The sequence below is a fragment of the Oenanthe melanoleuca genome, chromosome 21 (genome assembly GCF_029582105.1).
Source record: "Oenanthe melanoleuca isolate GR-GAL-2019-014 chromosome 21, OMel1.0, whole genome shotgun sequence".
NCBI classification, from domain to species: Eukaryota; Metazoa; Chordata; class Aves; order Passeriformes; family Muscicapidae; genus Oenanthe; species Oenanthe melanoleuca.
The window spans coordinates 5,647,225-5,671,870 of NC_079354.1; the positions used below are offsets into that span (position 1 = coordinate 5,647,225).

Here is a 24,646-nt window from a genome sequence, read left to right on the forward strand (position 1 = left end):
TGGGATAATTTTAACAGTTGTTCTGTTGAAATTCCCATCCCCACCACCCCCTGCCCTCCTCCTTATCCCTGCTGTCTCCCTTTAATAGCTTCTGTTGCTCTCTTCAGCCTCCAGGGATCAGTAATTAAGAAATCAGCCCCTGGAAAACCACTGCTGTAAAGCTGCCCAGCCTATGCCAGAAAATGAGCAAAGACAGGAGCAGAGCTGGAATAAAGAATGGCCAGATTACAAAGCCACTGGGATTGGAGCTCTCCTTATCTGCCTGTGCCAAGGAGCAGGATAAATGTCTCAATAAATTCAGAATTAGGAGGTGACAAAGTGGAGTGTCACTCTTGAGAGGTGCTGTTGGTGTCCCCCTGCAAAAAGCAGGATTTGGGAAGCTGTGGGGGGATTAAGGGGTGGATTGGCTGAGTTCAGATGCTCTGCATTGTGGTTGGGAGAAAAAGCAGCAAGAAAATCAAACTTTGGGGTTTATCTGTTCCAGTGTTGGCTCAGCTTGAGTCAGTTCAGAGCCTGACTCCTGAAAAACTGCTCTGACTCCTAAAAAACTGCTCTGACTCCTAAAAAACTACTCTGACTCCTTAAAAACTGCTCTGATTCCTTAAAAACTGCTCTGATTCCTGAAAAACTGCTCTGATTCCTAAAAAACTGCTCTTACTCCTTAAAAACTGCTCTGATTCCTTAAAAACTGCTCTGACTCCTGAAAAACTTGCTCTGACTCCTTAAAAACTGCTCTGATTCCTAAAAAACTGCTCTGATTCCTGAAAAACTGCTCTGATTCCTGAAAAACTGCTCTGACTCCTAAAAAACTGCTCTGATTCCTTAAAAACTGCTCTGAGTGTGAATTGTTGCTTTGGAGATACTGGTGCTTGTCAGCACAATGAGTTTGGGATCTTCTCATTGTTTTGAACTTGATATGACAAATGGGTTTTGCTTCTCTGATAGGATTTGGGAGAAATGTTTTGCAGCCCTGCTGTGTGTCCCAGGCTGAGTATGACACATAAATACACAAAGAAATGCAGCAAATATCCAGAAATGCAGCAGATATCCAGAAATCCAGCCTAATATCCAGAAATGCAGCCTGAAATACAGAAATCCAGCCTGAAATACAGAAATCCAGCCCTGCATTGCAACTCTTAACAACTCCACTAATAGGGAAAATTTACAATTTCTTCCCAATTTCAAGCTCAGCCTTCTTGGGGTGAATGTGTGCATTAAAAATAAGAAATGGCCATTGTGTTTCCCCACTTTCTTTCACATTAATGCACCAGAAAATTTTAAGTTCTGTTGGATTCTGTATTTAAAGCTCTAAATAACAGGTTTACAAAAATTAGTGAGAGCAGGTAGGGACAGGGTGTGAGGGAATGGCTTCAGAGTGACAGAGGGGAGGGTTAAATTGGATTTTTGGAGATTTTTGGATGGGATTTTTCCCTGGGAGTGTCCAAGGCCAGCTTGGAGCACCCTGGGACAGTGGAATTTCCCAGCCCATGGAACTGGGTGAGTTTTCAAATCCTTTCCAACCCAAACCCTTCTGGGATTCCAGGAAATTCTCATTTAGAAGTCAAATGCAGCTGGGCTGGGGTAGGTTTGGAATGAAATTTTGCATTTTGCTCTCCCTTTGCATATGGAAAAGGTTCATTTCTCTCCCTGTGATGCACAAAATCCCAGCCCCTTTTATCTGAGCTGTTTCTGAAATGACTTTTTGAGAAGAGTGGGAGGTGGGAAAGCAAACAGGCAGAGCTGGGCAGGTGAAGATTTCCATGGGGCCCCTCCCAGAAGAAGCTCCCTGTGTATTTTTCCAGCTCCTGGGTAATGTTTCCATGAGGAATATTTGGAGAACCATTTCTTGGTGCATTTATGGCAGTTTTTAAAAACCTTAGCTGAATGATTTGAGGATTTAGACCTATCTAATTTTTATTTCCTTTAAATGACTTTAAGAGCTGTCTTGGATGAGGGACAAAGAGTTGGTGGGAAAAGCTTGTGATCCACCTGGAATACAGAATTCTAGATCTTGTGAGGATGCACTGAACAGGAATAACTTGGACAAATTTTAAAAAAGCCAAAGATCTGTGTCAGGTGGCCAAGTGAGTCCCTGAGCACAGCAGTTTTCTTCGTGCTCACAGTTCTCAGGAGCACAAAAATAAATGAAATAACATTTCTGCCTTTCCCGTACCACTCCTGAAATGAGGGAGATTGGCTTGTCCAGTTTATGTGGAGCTGAAGCCACCAGCCCTCCAATCTGTGCTGGAACTGCTATTTTATAAGTGAAATAATAGATATTGTTTGAAATTGTTTGGAATGGCAAATCCATGCCTAAATATGAACGTGGGGCTGAGGGATTGGATTTATTACCATTTAATTATTGTTTAATTTCTCTGCTGGAAAACCTTTCCCATGGTGAAAACAGAGGTTTTTCACTCTGTGTGGTGCAAACCTTTAAAGAGAGACCACAGTCCCATAGGGATCCAAAGCCTCCCTGTTCCTTAGTTTATATCTGACTTGGGATTTTGTGACAAGCTGGGAATCTTTTTGAATGCCTGAACAAACTTGTATGTCCAGTTGTACTTTTAAGTTGCAGTGTGGGTGGAATTTATTACCTGGTCTGAAGGCAGCAGGTGTGAGCCCAGTTTTTCATGATGTGAGGAGTGTCCTGCAGTTTTGCTGTCCCAGGGAGTGCTGGAGGGCTCTGGCTGTGCCTGGAACTGGTTTTCCTTGTGGAAAAAACCAACTTCCAAGGGTGTGTTGGGTTGATGTGGCCAGAAATGTGAATTCTGTCCCATCTGCTGGGCCAGTGCCCCTGATCTCCTGGCACACATTATCTGCTCATGGGCCATCTTTAAACCAGCTGGGCAATCATCTTTATCTTCCCACAGCCCATCCTCCCTCCAGGAGATATCTCCTGTTCATGGCCACTGAGTCCCAGGGCATGACTGATAAAATTCCATCATCCCACTGGGAGATGCTCCAGCCAGGGGAGCAGCCAAGCCTTTCCTACCAGATAAAAACTGACATTTTGGACACCAAGGAACCTTCTTCCCACTGGATCCCAGAGGAAAGCCAGACCTTTCCACATCATCCCTGGAGCTTCAGAGGAAACTGCACCTTCTCCAGGAGCACTGCTCCAGCTGAACCACATCTGCCCCTGCAGGAGGATGCAGCCACCATTGAATGGGACTGTGCCAACACCCTGACTGACTGACGGGTGTCAGCTTGGATTCTGACTCTGGCAGGGCTGGGATTGTTCTGTGTAATACTGCATTTCTATTTTAATTTTCCTAGTAAAGAACTGTTATTGCTAATTCCCATCTCTTTACCTGAGAGGCCCTTAATTCCAAAATGATAATAATTTGGAGGGAGGGTGTTTAAATTCTCCATTTCAAAGAGCAGCTTCTGCCTTTATTGGCAGACACCTGTCCTTCTCACCAGGACAAAGGGCAGATAGCACAGTTTTATCCTGTGATCTGAATTCCAGAGGGTTTTGTCCACAAAACCTGCCCTGGCCATGTGTGGAACTGCTGGGGCATGACATGAGTTCTCTTCTCACCTTCCTGGGCTGCCTTTGTGGCTCTCTGGGAATTCTGGGAATTCTGGATTGCACTTCCTAAACTTGTACAAAGAACTGAGCAGGGCAAGGGAATGTGGAGAATTTCTGGTTTTTAGGGAAGGATTGGATGGATCTCCTTTAGCCTTCAGCTCTTCCAGCACCAGGAGAAAAGATTTCCATCTCCATCCTATTTATGCATGGAAAGCTTTGATATCCAACCTCTGCTTTTTCCATCTTTTCACTCCTTGATTTTAGCAAAAAGCAAATTAGGGTTGCCCTGCCACTGGAATGCCATTTTTTAGAGTAATTAATGAAGCACCAGCTCTGATTTAATGAGTGTGTTGAGGTGAATTTTGCTGGTTTGGGGTGCCACAAAATAAAGGATATTTTAGGGTGTTCTGTGTAATTCTGGTTGTGCCTGGAAGGTACCAGAGCTGTTTGTGCTGTGCCCTGCCCCACTCACCTGCTCTGACAGAAACCTTGTTAAACTAAACTAAATCATCTTCACCACATCAGTGCCCAGAATTATCCCACTTCATTAAAATCTGTCTAGACAAATAACCCAGGGGGCAGAGAGACAGAGATTATCTGGAAGAAGTGTTGGATAAATACTTCTAAATAAATTTATGAACAGCTTTTCTCTCCCAGGTATCTGGATAATGTGGTTATTCCCGGTTTTGTTCAACTCTTTGTTAGCAATTACTTTAACCTGACTGTAAATAATAATTCTGTGGGGTATTGATTAAATTTGTGGCTGTTTTTTGACCCAGCTTTATTATTCTGATGAGATGTTTTCAAGAGAGCACAAAAGGAGCTTTTGACAGAGGAGTAAGAGCTGATTCTTATCTTGCCCCATCTCAAGTGTGTTTAACATTTCTTGGTTTGTCTGGTTGTGTGACACCTTTATTGAAAAGGAACAGTTGGAATAAGGAACTGAACAGCTGGAATAAAGAATTGAACAGTTGGAATAAAGAATGGAACAGTTGGAATAGAGAATTGAACAGCTGGAATAAAGAATTTAACAGTTGGAATAAAGAAGTGAACAGTTGGAATAGAGAATTGAACAGCTGGAATAAAGAATTGAACAGTTGGAATAAAGAATGGAACAGTTGGAATAGAGAATTGAACAGCTGGAATAAAGAATTTAACAGTTGGAATAAAGAATGGAACAGTTGGAATAGAGAATTGAACAGCTGGAATAAAGAATTTAACAGTTGGAATAAAGAAGTGAACAGTTGGAATAAGGAGTTGAACAGTTGGAATAATGAATTGAACAGTTGGAATAATGAACATTTGGAATAAGGAATTGAACAGTTGGAATAATGAACAGCTGGAATAAAGAAGTGAACATTTGGAATAAGGAATTGAACAGTTGGAATAAAGAAGTGAATGTTTGGAATAAAGAATGGAACAGTTGGAATAAAGAATGGAACAGTTGGAATAAGGAATTGAACATTTTGAATAAGGAATTGAACAGCTGGAATAATGAACAGCTGGAATAAAGAATTGAGCAGCTGGAATAAATAACAGCTGGAATAAAGAGTTGAGTAGCTGGAATAAAGAAATTAACAGCAGGAATAATGAATTGAACATTTGGAATAAAGAAGTGAACAGTTGGAATAATGAATTGAACAGCTGGAATAAGGAATTGAACAGTTGGAATAAGGAATTGAACATTTGGAATAAGGAATTGAACAGCTGGAATAATTAATTGAACAGCTGGAATAAAGAAGTGAACAGCTGGAATAAGGAATTGAACAGCTGGAATAAGGAATTGAACAGCTGGGTGTAGCACCCTAAAATGGATGTTGAGCAGATGAATTCCAGGCTCAGGCTGAGGTATCCACACTCTTCTGGCTGGGGCTGAATTGAAGTTATTCCCTTGACATTTTGGGAATTCATGGAGCTCTTGGTGCTTCCCAAATAACTTCCAAAGGACTGGAAGCACAACTGGAAGGATGTCCTCTGAGGGAGGCTCTACTGCCAAAATCTGAGCTCCCTGGCACAGAAATTGAGATTTTATTGGGAATATTTGGGAATTTTGTTGGGAATATTTGGCAGGTGGAATGTTCAGCACACTCAGAAATTGTGCAGCATCCCATGCTGGGTACCAGTGGGTCTGGAAGATGCTGCTGAGACCCTAAAACCATCCTGAACTTTCAGTTCCCAGCTCCCAGACTGGTTGGGGAAATGCTCTTGGGTGGTTTTTTTTTGGAGCCAGGAGCAGCTCTCAGTGTGAGGTCAGGACCTTTTGGATTCCAGAATCATCCCCAGTGCTGTTCTGAGTGTCCTGCCCTGAGTTTTGAGGATAATTGCACCCTGGGGAAAGCCCAATCCCAGCTGTTTGAAATGGCCATCCCACAAAAAGTGGTTTTTTGGTTTTTTTTTCCTAAGCTGTTTTCAAGAACTGCTTAATTTTATAGGGGCTTGTTAATATTTATTGTTTTGTAACTTGTTGGAAATGTGGGTTTGGGTCAGGATTCTGCTGACCTGTCCCTTTGTACTGTGATTTCTTATTTTTCTGGCAGAGATGTGTCTGTCCCTTGGGCCAGTGCAGGAATAGATTCATTAACACCTGTGAGACTGAAATAGAGGCACATCAATAATTTACTAAATAATACAGGGAGCAGAGGAAAGAGGGAGAAAAAACCAGGAGACTCAGTGTGGCTAAAATGCTTTGCTTGATTTGCTCAGTTCTATTCCAAACCCATTCTGAGCAAACTGAGGAAAAGAAGTTGAGGAAAAGAAATTGAGGAAAAGAATTGAGGAAAAGAAATTGAGGAAAAGAAGCTGAGGGAAAGAAATTGCTGAAAAGAAATTGAGGAAACAAAACTGAGGAAAAGAATTGAGGAAAATAAATTGAGGAAAGGAAGTTGAGGAAAAGAAATTGAAGAAAAGAATTGAGAAAAAGAAGTTGAGAAAAAGAAATAGTAAGGTTTTAGGACTCTAAAAATCACCCATTTCCTTGGCTTCTCTGCCATAATTAAGAGGAATATATTTTCTAGGTTAGCTGGGCATGGAGTGGGATGTAACACCATGCAGAGTTGTGCTACAATCAAACCAGACTCATCTCTGGAAATCTCAATTTAAATGCCACAAATATCTGGATTTTAGTGAGATTTTCACACCTCAAGCACTGCACAGCTACTGAAATATTGTTCATTAAGAAGCAGAGAAGCAAATCATATTCCCTGCATGCCCCTGCTCTTGGACAGCCAGTTATAAATATTTTAAAATAATGAATTGGAAGCTGTTCTGGAGGGAATGGGGCAGAATTTCTGCCTTGGGGCTGAGGTTCTGTAGGTAAGGAGCTTTCTGCTGTTCCAAATATCTGTGAAACATTCCAAGGAATTTTTCAGCATGGAAATTCTGTAGGTAAGCAACTTTGTGCTGCTCAAAATATCTGTGAAACATTGCAAGGAGTTTTTCAGCACAGAGATTCTGTAGGTAAGGAGCTTTCTGCTGCTCCAGATGTCTGTGAAATATTCCAAGGAATTTTTCAACATGGAGATTCTGTAGGTAAGGAGGTTTTGTGCTGCTCCAAGTATCTGAAACATTCCAAGGAAATTTTCAGCTTGGAGATTCCTTATTTTTCATGCAGTGGAATGTTCCAGCTGACCTCCTCAAGGTCATGCAAAGCCTAAACAAATGGAATTGCCCTTGAACAACCAGAAAAAAAAGAAGTTTGAAATCAGTTTGGTGTTTGAAATCAGTGCAGATTTGGGCTGATTCTCTCCTAGGGAACACAGGAATTCTTGAATCATTCCAGCATCTGGTGCCAGCACCAAAACCTCTCCAAGGTGCTGCAGTTCTCCTGAAAGATGATGAATTATCCCTGGCATGGCAGAGTGCTGGATGTGCCTGCAGGAATAAAGGTGGGCTGGAAAAAGCAGGGAAGAGGAATCCTGTGGGCACAAGTGTTCAGGGTGATGCTGAAGATCAGATGTGGCCCAGGATAACTGGGCTATAAACACTTGGATGTTTATATTAATATGAATTAACATGAGCTGTTAATTGCAGGCAGAACCACTGAGAGTGGGAGTTTAGATTTTCCAAAGGGTGAAGAATAACATGAGACAGAGCAGCAGCAAGGAGGAAAAAGTGAATTTTGATTTTTTTGTCACCTGGATGGAAAGAAGTGACCTCCCCAGGCAGCTTCTTGCTATAGAAATTGCTATAAAATTTCTATAGAAACGCCAAGAAGGAGCTTGTTTGCATTGAAGCTGCTTCTCTTTCTTTGAAGAGGGTTTTGAAGAGGGTTTTTCTTCACAGTTGTGTCACTTACACTAATCTGGGTGTGTCATTTCTGTCAGATTTGTGGGCAGTGTGTTCATCCCCTTCTGTGACAGGTTTATGTGGGAGCTGGTGGAAAGGCAAAGCACTGACAGCGTTGTGTAGGAATAACAAGCTGAAAAAATGAGAATATTGGTCCTGCAGTGGCTCTGTGGGGTTTGGATGAGGCTGGAGAAGGAGAGGGAATGATGCCACACAATTCCTGCTGCAGCTCTGCAGGGTGCACACCAGATCTGAGCTTTTCCTGCTCTGCTCCTGCTGCTTCCCTGTTCATCAAAGGCATTTCTCTCCTCCTTTCTTCCTTATTTCCAGAAAAAAACCCCCATTATATTCCAATTTATCCCTGTAAATTCAGTGTGGATTTATTTCCATCCCTTTCCCTGCATTGGGAGAGGTGGCTAAAGGCTCTTCTGTGCTTGGCCTCAGCTATAAAATCCCTGAAGTTTGAATTCTTCATTAAAATTCACACTGAAGTGTTAATCAGCTTCAGCCAGACTATTTTTAGAGCTGCAGCCTTCGATGCCAGTTGAGTAATTGCTATTGTGTGATTACTTATGATTTTGCTAATTGGAACAGCTTTTTGAAAAACTGCTGCTTCATAAAGTAAAACCAAATTGTCCAAAAAGAGTGTGGAACATCCATCCTTGGAACTGCTCAGACATTGCCCTGAGCAACCTAAACCCTCTCTGAAGGGAAAAAAATCCAGGATTTATTTTCCAACCAACCTGATTCTGTGAATGAAAGCCAAAAATCAGAATTGTCTCTTACCTGCCTTTGAGGTGACAGGGATAAACAAAGTTTAGCACAAAGAGCTTCATCCCTTTGGCTTCTCCCTAAGGATCTCCAAGCAAGTTCATCAGGAATGGAGCTTCTCTTCCCTTTTCCCACCAGTAAAGGACAATTAAGGAGAGATTTGATGATGATCCCAATGATAAAATGGGATTAATCTGCTGCTAAAGGACAGTTAAGGAGAGACTTGATGGTGATTCCAGTGATCAAATGGGATTAATCTGCTGCTAAAGGACAATAAAAGAGACACTTGAGTGTGATCCCAGTGATAAAATGGGATTGATCTGGTGCTAAAGGACAATTAAGGAGAGACTTGATGATGATCCCAATGATAAAATGGGATTAATCTCCTGCTAAAGGACAATTAAGGAGAGACTTTATGATGATCTCAGTGATAACATGGGGTTAATCTGCTGCTAAAGGACAATTAAGGAGAGACTTGATGGTGATCCCAATGATAAAATGAGGTTAATCTGATGCTAAAGGACAATTAAGGAGAGACTTGATGATGATCCCAGTGATAAAATGGGGTTAATCTGGTGCTAAAGGACATTAAGATGCTCTGTTTGTGCACACATTAACCTGGAATAAATCTGTCTCAACCCTGCATTTCCCATGAACGTGGTGCTGGAGGGAAAGGAGAATTTCCTTGTTAACCTCATTTTTCTGAGTGCAATGAAAAATCACCCAGCTAATTGTGGAGAGTGCAATCAGGATTTATCAGCCAATTTTTCATTCCAGGGTTTGGGGTTCAGCTGGAACCAAGGAAATCTCAGTTCAGGTGGAATCAGGGATGTTCTGAGGCAGCTCGGCAAGGGGATGAGGGGGAGGCTGAGCCTCAACAATCTTTGGTTTTTCTGGCTAAAATCCTCTCAGGAGGAAAACAAAACTTGAGGATGCTCGAGGGTAACCTGTCCTAAAAACAGGTGAGGTGTGAGGGTGAGCAGGGCCAGGTTTGGGAAAGGCACAGAAAGGGGAAAACACAAAACCCAGAAGATCCAGCCACAATTCCAGGAAGCCAGAGGGAGGAGGGGCTGCTCCCAGCAGCGATTGTTTCATTTAGTAATTAGTGCTTCAATCTCCTCGCAGGCAAATAAAGCAGAGGATGTCAGCCCTTCCCCACACTTCCTCACCCTTTATTTTTAATTTTTTTTTTTTTTAGATACTCATGGATGTGGGAGTGTTTGGGGTAAAGAGTGTGGGGTTTTCTCATGATGTGACCTCCCTGTTTTTTCACCTTCCTTACCTGCTGTGTGAATTAAAGGATGTTTTGTGCACTGCAGTAAAGAGGGAGATGCTCTGAGTCTGTGAATATTGAAGAAAAATCTCTAAATTGGATTTTAGTCCCCATCAGATCTTGGAGACTCCAGAATGGGAAAATTCTTGAAATTCCTTTTGTGCCTCCCACTCTGGGGTGGCTGTTCCACCCTTTATTCTCACACTCAAATTTTCTTTAAACACAGAGCACCTGCTGCTACCAGCATTTTAATGGGAAAAAAAAAAAATCCTGGAAAATTTGAGAAAACTACTGTCCATTCTGATCTGGTTTTTTTTTTTTTTGTTTGTTGTTGTTTTCCAGGGTGGTGAAGGAAGAGATCTCAGATGACAATGCAAAGCTCCCTTGCTTCAATGGAAGAGTGGTGTCCTGGGTAGGTTGGATTTTGTGTGTAAATCTCTGTTGCTTGATACTGGATCCTGATTTTTAGAAGTATCTCCAATCTCAAAATTAACGGTAAAAATTTTAATTATCCTGTTCTTAAATAATATCTTTTAAAAATCAGAGTGAAGTCCACAAAGTGTGCAGAGCTGAAAATGTGGTTTTGATATGAAAACAGTTTTAGTCACTAAATAGCCAAAACATTTAATTCCAAAACAGCTAAATGTGATCTTCTGGTGGATTTTGGTTATGGCATTTAAATTTCAATGTATTGGTATTGTTGGTAGTGCCTGGAAGGTTTGAATTAAAGGGGGCTGAACATTGTTTATGCATTCAGTAAAAACACATCAACATTTATAACCTTGGAAAACTATTTAAAATTTAAGTTTTAAGCCTACTTTGTTTTTACTCCTAAATCTTATCTCCAAAAAAAATGAAGTATATTAAAATTGGCAAACCCAAATCAAACCAGGACATTAACTTATTAGAATTTTAGTTTCTTAGCACACAGATGTCATATTATTTTGTTTTATTTGAAAAGTGTCACCAATATTTTTACTATAGCTTTATTAAGTTTAACTCCTGTTTGCAATTGTGGTTTTGGAGCTTCTGCTGAAAACATTATATGAACTTGAACTGTTATTTCAGCATTTAGAATTTTTTTTTTACTAAAAAATAGTATTAGAGCATTAGCATTGAATTTAGCTCACACTAAAACTTACTTAAATTAAACATTTACTTTATGTGTGAATGACTTAATTTAGTTCAGTTCATTTAAAGGTTTTAATTTAATTTTTGCACTTTGGTTTCTCTCTGAAGAATTCAGACTCACTGACTCTGACAGAAAGCAGAGTTCTTTTGATTTAAAGCTGCATTTCTCAGCTAATTCCCACCTAAATCTGGGCAGTGCTCAGGGAAAGGAACAGGCACCACTTCCCTCCAGAAAAAAAAGGAAAATTCCCTGGTTGAGTAAATTGGTTGTCAAAGGAATAAAATTGGCATTAGAGAACCAAAGTGATGATTAAACAAGCACCAATTCTTTTTTTAATGAGGTTGTGTCCATTTTTTGGGATGTGGGTGGGGGTTCCTCCTCCAGGAGGGGTTTGCATTTGGCTGAATTTGATTTTTGACTTTGGATTTTTCTGTTTTTGCTGCTCTCAGGACGCTGCTGAGCTCTGGGTGTTGGTGGTGCTGGTTTTGTCTCCAGGATTAGTGAGGGGCTGGAGCCTGGGGCTCTGGCAGGGACAAAAGGGATTTCATGTGTGAGTAACGAGAGGAGGAGAGTCCAGAGAAAACAGGGACTGAGAATGGAGATGGGATTTGTCTGAGGGATTGATGGCAGCTCCTGCCGGGAGAGAAAATCCATCCCAAAATTCCCCTTCCTCCTCCTCCTGCACAGCTCCTGCCGGGAGAGAAAATCCATCCCAAAATTCCCCTTCCTCCTCCTCCTGTGCAGCTCCTGCCAGGAGAGAAAATCCATCCCAAAATTCCCCTTCCTCCTCCTCCTGTGCAGCTCCTGCCAGGAGAGAAAATCCATCCCAAAATTCCCCTTCCTCCTCCTCCTGCACAGCTCCTGCCAGGAGAGAAAATCCATCCCAAAATTCCCCTTCCTCCTCCTCCTGTGCAGCTCCTGCCCCCTGTTTGCTCCTCTCTGCTCCTGCCCCTTTCTCCAGGCTGCTGAGCTGGTAAAGAGTCATTAAATACCCAATAATTAATTACATATTAATACCCAATATTCATTAAATACCCAGTAATTAATTATATATTAATAGCCAACATTCATTAAATACCCAATAATTAATTATATATTAATAGCCAATATTCGTTAAATACCCAATAATTAATTACATATTAATACCCAATATTCATACCCAATAATTAATTACATACTAATACCTAATATTCATTAAATACCCAATAATTAATTATATATTAATACCCAATATTCATTAAATACCCAATAATTAATTACATTCTAATACCCAACATTCATTAAATACCCAATAATTAATTACATATTAGTACCCAACATTCATTAAATACCCAATAGTTAATTACATATTAATAGCCAACATTCATTAAATACCCAATAATTAATTACATTCTAATACCCAACATTCATTAAATACCCAATAATTAATTACATATTAGTACCCAACATTCGTTAAATACCCAATAATTAATTACATATTAATACCCAACATTCATTAAATACCCAATAACTAATTACATATTAATACTCAATATTCATTAAATACCCAGTAGTTAATTACATATTAATACCCAACATTCATTAAATACCCAATAATTAATTATAAATAACCAATATTAATTAAATACCCAAGAATTAATTACATATTAATACCCAATATTCATTAAATTCCCAATCAATTCAATATCCAGATTTTCCTCTACATCCCTGCCAACTCTTCCTTCTTCCTTCTCCCAACCAATCCCCCAAGGACATTTTATTTTCTCTCATGTTAAGAGCTGAATTCTTTAAATAACATGAAAATATTTGGCTTTTCCAGCTGGAAAACAGGAGAATATAAAGAAATAAGATGAGAACAAGATGCTAGAAATGCACACACACCAGCTCAAGGTTATATTTTAATTCTGGGACTGTTATTTTCATTTCATCACAATCTCTGAGATGCATTTCAAGGATTAAATTCAATTTATTGCAATTCCTGTACCAGTAGAAATATTCCATCAGCTCCCAAATTGATGAGCAGATCCTGGTGCTGGAGCAAAGATCTAAAAGCAAAATTTATTTCTGTGGTTTAAATTAATTTTTAATTACTTGGGGGTATTCATGGAGCATTTTTTTACTGAATTTTTGGTGCTTCTTGGGATAAATTATAAACCCATCCAGTTCTGCACAGATTGTAGGAAGTAGAACTGAATTTTTTCTTCCCAAATTTGGATTTTTCTTCCTTTCCCACCCATCAGCTCCCAAATTGATGAGCAAATCCTGGTGCTGGAGCAAAGATCTAAAAGCAAAATTTATTTGTGTGCTTTAAATTAATTATTAATCACTTGGACCATTTAATAATATTATCATAAATAATTATTAATTATTAATGGAGCATTTTTAAACTGAATTTTTGGTGCTTTTTGGGATAAATTACAAACCCATCCAGTTCTGCACAGATTGTAGGAAGCAGGGCTGGATTTTTTCTTCCCAAATTTGGATTTTTTCTCCTTTCCCACCCATCAGCTCCCAAATTGATGAGCAGATCCTGGTGTTGGAACAAAGATCTAAAAGCAAAATTTATTTGTGTGCTTTAAATTAATTATTAATTACTTGGGCATATTAATGGAGCATTTTTAAACTGAATTTTTGGTGCTGCTTGGGATAAATTACAAACCCATCCAGTTCTGCACATTGTAGGAAGCAGGGCTGGATTTATTCTTCCCAAATTTGGATTTTTTCTCCTTTCCCACTCATCAGCTCCCAAATTGATGAGCAGATCCTGGTGCTGGAGCAAAGATCTAAAAGCAAAATTTATTTGTGTGCTTTAAATTAATTATTAATTACTTGGGCATATTAATGGAGCATTTTTAAACTGAATTTTTGGTGCTGCTTGGGATAAATTATAAACCCATCCAATTCTGCAGATTGTAGGAAGCAGGGCTGGATTTATTCTTCCCAAATTTGGATTTTTCTTCCTTTCCCACCCATCAGCTCCCAAATTGATGAGCAGATCCTGGTGCTGGAGCGAAGATCTAAAAGCAAAATTTATTTGTGTGCTTTAAATTAATTAATAATCACTTGGACCATTTAATAATATTATCATAAATAATTCTTAATTATTCATGGAGCATTTTTTACTGAATTTTTGGTGCTGCTTGGGATAAATTATAAACCCATCCAGTTCTGCAGATTGTAGGAAGCAGGGCTGGATTTATTCTTCCCAAATTTGGATTTTTTCTCCTTTCCCACCCATCAGCTCCCAAATTGATGAGCAGAATTTGGAGCTGCCACTTCTGGAGATAATTTTGATTTCTGTTCCTCCATCTCAGCAATCAGCTCAACCATCTGAGTCTGACCTGAATCATGAATTGTAAATTCCTTTTTTCAGAAAATTGCAGGGCTTTGTCTGCCTCTGTTTGCTGCTAATTACTGCAGGAGGTTGGAAATCTCACTGAGAATTAATTATTAATTATTATTAATTATTCCCTTCCCAATTCTTTAATGACCCATTCACTGGAACTTCCCAGATAATTGCACAAGTTGGGGGGAAAAAAGAAAAGGGTTTTGGGCAGGGTTATTTTGGTTATTTTTTATTTTATTATCTGTTTTTTGTGGGATTTTTTAGTTTTTTTTATTTTTTCCTTGGGTTTAGTTTTTGTTGTTTGTTGTTGGATTTTGGTTTTAATTTTGTTTTTTTTGTTGTTGTTGGATTTTGGTTTTAATTTTGGGGTTTTTTTTCTTTGTTTTTTTTTGTTGGGTTTTGTTTGTGTTTCTTGCATTTTGTTTTGGGTTTTTTTTGGTTTTTTTTATTGTTGGATTTTGGTTTTGGTTTTTGTTGTTGCTGCTGTTTTTTTGTTTTGTTTTTTTTTGTTTGTGGGTTTGTTTTTTGTTTTGGTTTTCTTTTTTTTGGGGGGAATTTTTAAAGATTTTTTTTGTTATTTTTGTGAGGTTTTTATTTGGTTTGGTTTTTTTGTTTTTTTTAACTAGCGCTGAACTTTCAAATTTTTTTTTTTGTTTTTTTTTTTTCTTCTTTTCATCCTTGATTTGATTTTTCTCAGTGAAATCACTCACCCAGAGATTCTTCAGGAAACCTTCAGGCTCAGAGACATCCTAAACATCTCCCTTGGACTTCCCCACCTGGAAGAAAGCAGCTTGAATTATCATTTTATTATTTTATTTATTAATTTATTATTTTCAAAGCTGGGGTTATTTTTCCTTTCTGTGTTTCCTCTTTTTGCTGATTCCATGTGGAGCTGGTTTCTCTCCAGGCAGTTCCTTTTTGACAGATTCTGGGTGTGTTTTCCTCCTCATATTTATGATTTATGCTCCAAGGATTCATTCCCTGCATCCTGAATTCCAATTCTCTCCTTTACCAGCATCCCTCTGATCATTTTATTACAATTAATCCTTCATAAATGAACCAGGCAAGAGCTGGAATCTCTCAGTGAAAGGTATAAATCTGTATCATTAATTGAGGATTTCTTTAATTAAAGACTTTATAATCACAGCCAGGTGATAAAATCAGCCTGGTCACCTCCAGGTCAACATGGCCAGGAAATGCTGTGTGTGCTCAGTGGGTTGTTTAAATTTATTTTTTTTGCATTTTATCTTCATGGGAGAATAATCTCCATAATACAGTCATTTAAAATATTAACTAAGTTCTTCAGTTCACAGAATTCTCATTTCATTTTACACAAAATTGGGCATTTGCCTTCCTGTTTGTAAATCACAGTTCTGGCTTAAGTGTTTTTGTTTTTTTTTTTTTCCCTCCACTGTCAGGCTTTTTAATAAAAAATAACCACTTAATCTAACAGGTGAAGTTAAATTAAAAGTGGAATTTCTAATGGGGAATCACCTTGTTCTGTTTGCAGAGATAAATGAAAAGGAGTTTTGGATCAATGGATGTTTGTTTTTCTGCAGGGCTGCTTTACCCAGAGCAGGGTTCTCCTCCCCTGGGCTTTAGGCTGAATTTAGAAATCTTTGATTGCTTTCCTCTCCCTGGTGCAAAACTGGCAGTGCCCTGCCTTTCTGGGTTAAAAAATGGAGGTTAAAAAATACAGATTTCATGATAAAATAATAAAATAAAGCTTTTGCTTTTCGTTTTTTTTGCTGGCAAAGCCAGGCTGGGAGCACAACGATTCTGACAACTCTGGGAATGCTGCAGGGTCCCCAAAATCCTGATTTTCCAGGAGGAGCAGAATTCCTGCTACAGGAATTCTCTGCACATCCAGGCTGATGTTTTCAGGTGGAATTTAATTTGAATTTCATCTGATTTTCTGTGAGTTTGGCAGGGATCCCTGTGCTCCCCCTCCTCAGATCTCGGGATTTTGGCTCAGCACCTTGATCCAGAGTGGAGAAGGGTAATTTTTTATTATTTTAAATTCTGGTATTTTTTTTTTTCCTGTTGGCAGCTGGTCCTGGCTGAAAGCTCCCACTCTGACACAGGTTCCCAGTGCACTGAGAGCCACCCTGAGCTGCCACCACCCCTGGAGAGGACAGGAGGCATTGGAGACTCCCGGCCCCCCTCATTCCAGTAAGACCCAGTTCTCCCATTTATTTCTCCATTTCTAATTCCTGTCCATTTCTCACCCTCATTTCTCTGCCAGCTGTTTGTTGTTTGGGTTATAAAATTAAATATCTAGGAATTAAAAGGGGAGATGGGAATGAAAAAGCCCTGGCATTGTTAGAGTGAAATATTTATCCAAAATATCTCATTTCCAAGCCTGCTGTGGATGAGTTAAGTAGGGAAGGAGCACAAAATGCTTTTTGTTGTGTGGCTGATAAATAATTAGTGTGTTCTGTGTAATTAGGGAGGGTGCAGAGCCAGCTGAATGCTGGCAGGAGGGGAAGTTTCCATCAGGAATAATTCCTGCTCCATCTGTGTGTGGCCAGCCTGGGAATATCTGCTTTGATTTTGTTATTTCCTCTTCCTGATCCAAGGGGAATCCTTGGAATCCTTCATTTCCAGCAGCAGGATTTAAAGCTGAGCTTTGTGCTCTTGGGTTTTATTTGGAGAAGGAAATGTGGCCTGGATTTGCCTGGTTTCCATTTTTTTATTTTTTTATTTTTGCCTGGACGAGCCCTCATTGTTGTGAGTTTTTTTTACAGATAAAAACCTTTTAGAGAGGAAATCCTGGGAAATCCTGACCCTGCCTGGCAGTGCCTTGCAAGGGCTGTGCTGCCCTCCTGTGTTCTGAACTGGGCAATAAAAAATAAATAGAAAATAAAACCAGCCTTTTGTTTTTCCTGGCCTCGAGCTGCCTGGACCAGCTGCAATCTTTGTTTAAAAAGATAATTAACTTGGAATTAAAGACCAGGTTTGTGCTCACTGCCAGGGCTGTGGGTCCAATGCCCTGCTGGCCCTGCTGTTCTTCCAGAATATTCTCAAATACTACAGAGAAAATTTGGGAATTCAGAGAGCTCAGGTTGTGTTTTCTGCTCTCCCTCTCCTCTACCCCTTTTTTTTTTTTTTTTTTTTTTAACTCTAGTAGAGAATCTGGGGAGTTTCCTAGACTAAAACTTGTTTTCCCTCAATACCTTTTTGGGTTTTCTGCTCACAATTTCCTGCAACATCTCAACATTCTACACTGGATTTTTCTGTTGTGTTGCATTTTTTCAATCCAGAAGAGAAGATAATGAAGACCTGAGTTTAGTCCATAACCCAGGGCAGAGTATCTTGGTTATTCTGCATGAATAACTAAATTCTGTCCATTAGAATTTCATTTTAAAGCACACCCACTGGAGATTTAAAGTGATCAAGAATCCTTTGAAATGATATTTTGAAATTATTTGTTTTTCTTTTGAGCTTAACAAATCTTTCATTGTGAAATGAACCTGAATCATGACTGTAGATCATTCCTGGAGATGGAAAATTACATTTTTGGGGATTTTGCAATAAGAGTGACTTGTACCTTCCTGATTCTTAAATCCCTGGGATTTTATTTGAATGCTCCTCAGTGCTGATTGAGGCTGAGCTGGGTGTTGCACTTTTACAAACAGAAATGGAGCTGGACCACAAGGAACCCAAGGAGTGGGTGAAGCAGGCAGGGCCATCAGGGAACCAGATCTTTATCAGTGCTGAGAACTCTGGCACTGTTGAGATTTTCCTTCATCATTGATGAAATCCAAATAAAACTTTATTTTTTTTCCCCTCCCTGCTGGAGTTTTAAAGCTCAGCCTGTATTTCATGCTCATGATGGTTTTTGAGCTGAGTTTGGTGGTGAGGTGAGAGCTGTGACCTCTGAGTTTCTCTGCTCAGCACTGGGAGGGAACAAGGCAGCTGGGAGTTATTTTTGCACCCTTTGCAATGGTTTAAATCATTTTGGAGGCAGGTTTGGCTCCTGAGGTGACTCAGGATGGGAATTCTGAGCAGGAGTCAGTAGATGGTGCTGCTGGGATGACCTGAGCAGCTGTGCTGGACTGAACAAGAAGTGAAAGAAAAAAAAAAAAAAAAGAAAAAAAGTGACAGCACAGAAATGCACCCTGACATTTAGGTAGGGATTAAAATGTGCACTCAAATCAACAACCTCCATTTCCAGATTTCTGTGCTGGGGTTTTAGGGCAGTTTCCCCAGTTTAATCCAGGAAATTAATCTATTATTATTATTATTATTATTATTATTATTATTAGTAGTAGTAGTAGTAGTAGTAGTAGTATTAGTATTATTAGGCAGTTTCCCCAGTTTAATCCAGGAAATTAATTTATTATTATTATTATTATTATTATCATCATCATCATCTTTATTATTTTACTATTTAATTAATAAATTAATTACTTAATCCATGAGCTGTGGCCCTTCCCAGCACTGGAGCTGACAAAAGAGATGGAGAGAATGATTTAAAAGTGCCTGGGGTGGCAGGAGAGGGGGAATGGATTCCCTGACACAGGGCAGGGTTGGGTGGGATTTTGGGAATGGATTCACTCTGACATGGGCATGGTTTTGACCCCTCAGCTGTTTTTTGGGTTCTCTTTTAAGCCCTTAGGTGTTTTTTTGGTTCTTTTTCACCCCTCAGGTGTTTTTTGGGTTCTCTTTTCACCCCTCAGGTGTTTTTTTGGTTCTCTTTTCACCCTCAGGTGTTTTTTGGGATTCTCTTTTCACCCTCTCAGGTGTTTTTTTGGTTCTTTTCCCCCCTCAGGTGTTTTTTTGGTTCTTTTTCCCCTCAGGTGTTTTTTTGTGTTCTCTTTTCCCCCCTCAGGTGTTTTTTGGGATTCTCTTTTCACCCTCTCAGGTGTTTTTTTGGTTCTCTTTTCACCCTCAGGTGTTTTTTGGGATTCTCTTTTAACCCCTCAGGTGCTTTTTGGATTCTCTTCTTACCCCTCAAGTGGTTTAGACATTCTTTTTCACCCCTCAGGTGGTTTTGGGGTCTCTTTTCACCCTGAGACGTTTTGGGTTCTGTGTTTTTGGGCTGGCCCAGCAGCCTGGGACACTTTGCAGCGCAGAGCTTTGCACCTTCTGCCCCAAAAACTGTGCAGCAGGCTGGGTGAGCAGTGGCAGCAGTGCAGGGTGCAGTGACTGTCCCCTTTGTCCCCTGTGTCCTGTGGCAGCCCCAACGCCGGCAGCAGCAGGGACGGGCTGGACAACGAGACGGGAGCAGAGTCGGTGCTGAGCCAGCGGCGCGAGCGGCACCGGCGCAGGAACCGCGACGGCCACGAGGATGGTGAGTGGGGAGGGGAGGGGGCCCTGCTGGGCTGGAACCACCTCCAGCAGCACCTGCACAGCTCTGACACCCTGGGTGTGCCCAGAGCTGCTGCTCAGACATCAGGAGATGGTTTTCCAAGGGTTGTTTATTGGTTCTTGTCTCAGGAGTTCTTTGCGCAGCTAGCGGTGATCTGTCCTGCCTGGCAGGGCAGGATGGAGCCTGGCAGGGCAGGATGGGCCCTGGCAGGGCAGGATGGAGCCTGGCAGGGCAGGATGGAGCCTGGCAGGGCAGGGCAGGATGGAGCCTGGAAGGGCAGGGCAGATGGAGCCTGGCAGGGCAGGATGGAGCCTGGCAGGGCAGGGCAGGATGGGCCCTGGCAGGGCAGGGCAGGATGGGCCCTGGCAGGGCAGGATGGAGCCCTGGCAGGGCAGGATGGAGCCTGGCAGGGCAGGGCAGGGCAGGGCAGAATGGAGCCTGGCAGGGCAGGATGGAGCCTGGCAGGGCAGGGCAGGATGGAGCCTGGCAGGGCAGGATGGGCCCTGGCAGGGCAGATGGAGCCTGGCAGGGCAGGATGGGCCCTGGCAGGGCAGATGGAGCCTGGCAGGGCAGGGCAGGATGGAGCCTGGCAGGGCAGGATGGGCCCTGGCAGGGCAGATGGAGCCTGGCAGGGCAGGATGGGCCCTGGCAGGGCAGGATGGGCCCTGGCAGGGCAGGGCAGGATGGAGCCTGGCAGGGCAGATGGAGCCTGGCAGGGCAGATGGAGCCTGGCAGGGCAGATGGAGCCTGGCAGGGCAGGGCAGATGGAGCCTGGCAGGGCAGATGGAGCCTGGCAGGGCAGGATGGAGCCTGGCAGGGCAGATGGAGCCTGGCAGGGCAGGATGGGCCCTGGCAGGGCAGGGCAGGATGGAGCCTGGCAGGGCAGGGCAGGATGGAGCCTGGCAGGGCAGATGGAGCCTGGCAGGGCAGGATGGAGCCTGGCAGGGCAGGATGGGCCCTGGCAGGGCAGGGCAGGATGGAGCCTGGCAGGGCAGGATGGGCCCTGGCAGGGCAGGGCAGGATGGGCCCTGGCAGGGCAGATGGAGCCGGGCAGGGCAGGGCAGGATGGGCAGGGCAGGGCAGGATGGGCCCTGGCAGGGCAGGGCAGGATAGAGCCTGGCAGGGCAGATGGAGCCTGGCAGGGCAGGGCAGGATGGAGCCTGGCAGGGCAGGATGGAGCCTGGCAGGGCAGGATGAGCCCTGGCAGGGCAGGATGAGCCCTGGCAGGGCAGGATGAGCCCTGGCAGGGCAGGGCAGATGGAGCCTGGCAGGGCAGGGCAGGATGGGCCATGGCAGGGCAGGACTCACCTTTGGTACTCTCAGTTAGATATTATAGATACATATAGATAACTATTATAGATATTTGTAACAACTTTCCAATACAGTACAACCTGGTTAAACAGTCTCCATCCAATCTGAAAGTGCCAGCATGTCACCCAGCATGGATGACAAGGAGGAGGAATTATCCACACCCCAAATTCTCCATCTTGGCCACGTGTCCCTTATCACAAACATCCCCAAAAGTCTATTTATCTATGTTCTAACAACCTAATTTACACTTTACTAATTTTGGTGGCTTGTTTCTCTTCCCTCTGTGTTGGTAATTTCCCCCAGGGGTTTGAATTCAGCACCTGAGACACCTGGGTCTGACTCAGGGGTCTTTGAGACCCTCCCCAGGGGCGTTTTGAGACCCCCAAGGAGGCCAGGGGAACACCTGGGTGTTACTGCCTGGGGGTCTCCTGAGCTGGATCACTCCCAGCAGCTCACTGGCTGCTTTCAGGTTGGTGTTTTTGCAGCTCAAGCACTGAGGAAGAGGCAGAAGTTGTTTGCTGAGGTTTCCAAGGTTGGTTGTTCTTTCTCATCTAAGGAATTCTTGCTCTGACTGACAGAGTCTGTGAGCTGCTCACTCTGCCTGCCCAGGGCAGCTCTTATCTCTTATACTGTAAATTACATGCTTGATCTTTACAGTTATTTTCCAATCCATGACCCTCACATTGCCCTGTCCAGTTTTCTCCCAAACCAATCCAGAAGTGCATCCTAACCCAAAAGATGGATACCAAGAAAAATAAAGACATACCACACCCAAAATCCTCCATCTTGGCTCTAAACTTATCATGAACAGTTCTAAAAATCCACTTTTCTACCTTCTACCAATCTAATTTATACTCTACTTATTTTTTGTGGCTTGTAATTCTTCTTGCAATGATGGTAATTTTTTCCAGGGACTAAAATCCACCCCACAGGGGTCTTGGGCACTATGCCAAGGCCTCTGAGCCCCCTGCTCAGGTCTCAAGACATCCAGGGGAGCCAGGGGAACACCCTGGACCCCCAAATCCTGTAAAAGAGCTCAGCAGTTCTTAACTGCTCTAAAGTTGTTTATTGCAAAGGCACAGTGTAAGAGCTGAGGGATCTGGGACTTCAAATGTTTATTGCATCCAGCTGTGTGCTGGTTTGGAAGAAAAACCAGTGAGAGACTTCAAGTCAGAAATACAGTTGAATAGGAAAAAAGAGAAAAAATAAAATACATGCAGTAGTAGAAAAGAAAAACCACTGCCACCTGGGAGGGTGAATTCCTTCCCCTCTTCCAGGGGAGGCCCTGGAGTGGATTTTTACCAATGAGAGTAAAGTGAACAATTAACCAATCAGCTAAAAACACCAAGCTGAACCATTTCTTCTTATTAGAATTTGAGTTTCTTAGCATGCCAGGTTACATATAGACTACACATATGGTTTATTTTGTTTTGTCTAAAAAATGTAAGTTTTGTTATGTCTAAATCTATGTTCTTAGAGCCTTCATAGAAACTTGTTTTCAAGACTTGTTCTCTGATATCCAAGACTTTTTGTCTCTCCCAATTTCCCTCCCATCTCTCAGAGCAGCAGCACAAGAGACTGGAGGCTGCATTCCTGCCTGCTTTCAGGGACTCTTTATTATTTTAATGGAATAATTTGATAATTGCTCTGAAACTCTTTGAAGCTCTTTGAGAGCTCTGCACAGCACAGTGAAATGGCAGAGATTGATTTTTTTTTTTTTTTTTTGGCAATGTGCAGAACTGGAGGAGATGAGGAGATGAACAGCTTGGAGAGGACTGGCTGTTGGTTTCTCAAGGCTTGGATCAGCTGTGGTGTTTTCTGCTGGTCTAACAGAAGCTCTAAAGATCTTTTTTTAGACCTAAATGCACCTATAAAATGCAGAACTCCATCTCTTGCCTCTGGTCTGTACATCAAAGGAAGCTTGGGTTTTTTCATTCATTGCCAGACAAGAATTTCCAGGCTTAATTAAGAATTAATAGGTGCCACCCATAGTGTTTAAAATGGTGCAGAATTTGGAATACTCTGCCCAAGAAATGCCATCATAGCCTTTATCCACAGCTCCACCCATCCAAGTATGTGCCTCCAGTGAGAACAGCAAAATGAGATTTATACTGAGGAATTCTGTTCATTTAACCCTTCCAAATGTCACTGATCAGGGGTGAATGGAAATCCCTCAGAGAGAGGAGCAGGGATCCTGACTGCAAATTCCTTTGGGAGCTGAGAGAAAGGGGCAGAATCCTCTCATTGTGCTGATGAAAAACCTTCTGAGGGAAGAATGTGAAAGGGGGAGTTGTTTGAAGCATTAAATCAGTGCCAGTGCATGTTTTGCTCTGGGTATTTATGGCATGGAATTGTTTGAGCACAGGAGTTTCTGCTTGGAGTGGGCTGAAACCAAATCATTCATTTCCCTTGAGAAAGAAATGGGATAAAATTTCCACCTTCTGTCAAAGCCCAGGCAAGAACATGCCACAAACATGAATTTTTTCTGTTTTCTGAATTTAGGCCTCCTGCCTGCAGCAGGTGAGTTCTGTTAATGTGCATAAAGTGAGGAGAGCTGCTTTCAAGGACATCATTTAATGTCCATAGTGTTTCTGTGATCATATCAATATTTCATGATTAATAACAAAATCCAGTACCCATAATAACACCATGAGTGTGCTGTTTTCAGCAGAAAGCAAGTGTAAAATGCACAGTTCTGTGTCCTGAACTGCCACTGGACAGTACTAAAAGAAGTGAAATGCCCTGATCCTGGGTAGGATTTTAAGGTATTTTTATAACAATGATCACAGAATCAATCTTTTCTTGCACCTTCATGTCTTGTCTGGAGCACAGCTGGATGAAAGACAGGGACAAGTGACACCTGGATTCCAGGACAGCAGCTCATTGTGAAAGAGGAAAATCCTCTCCCTGCAGAGAGCAGTGAGTGTTTGAAGGGCTCTGCAGAGACTCGTTTGGGTAATGCCCAAATGACAGCCCTGGTGCCTGCCAGAGGGGCAGGATCAGGATCTCTGAGTTACTCACAGCTTTGTGCCACAGGTTTTATTCCACAGCCACAATTCCCTGTGTTTGGAACAAAGAGTCACCCACCCTGGCAAAGAGCATTTTCCTGGATTCCCTCAAGGGAAAGGAAAGTTCCACAAGGAAACAGGAGCAGGGTGTTCCAGCCTTCATTTCAGGCAGGGGAAGTGAAAAATGTGTGAAGGAGCCATTTGGGAGCAGAAAAACACTGAGCTAAAACCTGAACAGGTCAAACAGGCTGAGGCCACTGAGCCCAGAGCTCTGGAATTGAGACGTTCCACAGAATTGAGGTTGGGAAAAGCCCAAGGGAGGAAAGGGACACTAAACAAAAATTTTTCTGTGCTACTCTCCATTTTAATTTACAAAAATTCTTTCCTAATTTTACTGGAAAACGTTGCCAGCTTTCAGCCTGGGCTTGAGCTGCAAGAAGATCCTTCCAGAGGTTTGATTTGGAGTTGTGGTGATGGTGAATTCCCCAGTGGGGGATAATGAGCAGCCTTTGTGTTTTCCTTCATTGCTGCAGGATTACTCACCCCAGAAAATCCTGCTGAATTGCTGCTGGGCACTTCCACACACAGAGCCTGTGGTAAATATTGATTCCAAGTGATGCTGGAAGGTGTGGGACACACCTGGGTGATCTGACAGCGTTTTCACACCTCTCC

At 42.0% G+C, this 24,646-nt stretch overlaps 2 protein-coding genes across 3 annotated transcripts in view; one reads left to right on the top strand and one right to left on the bottom strand.

Moving 5' to 3' along the window:
- The window catches only part of TAS1R3 (taste 1 receptor member 3), a 147,089-nt gene that overhangs the window by 84,236 nt on the left and 38,207 nt on the right, over positions 1-24,646 (bottom strand). The window lies entirely within an intron of this gene.
- The window catches only part of DVL1 (dishevelled segment polarity protein 1), a 67,675-nt gene that overhangs the window by 15,083 nt on the left and 27,946 nt on the right, over positions 1-24,646 (top strand). For both annotated transcript variants that reach the window (XM_056508276.1, XM_056508277.1), the window contains exons 2-4: positions 10,206-10,275; positions 16,392-16,513; positions 19,525-19,637. In XM_056508276.1, the coding sequence (XP_056364251.1) occupies positions 10,206-10,275; positions 16,392-16,513; positions 19,525-19,637 (305 nt within the window). The remainder of the gene's footprint in view (positions 1-10,205; positions 10,276-16,391; positions 16,514-19,524; positions 19,638-24,646) is intronic.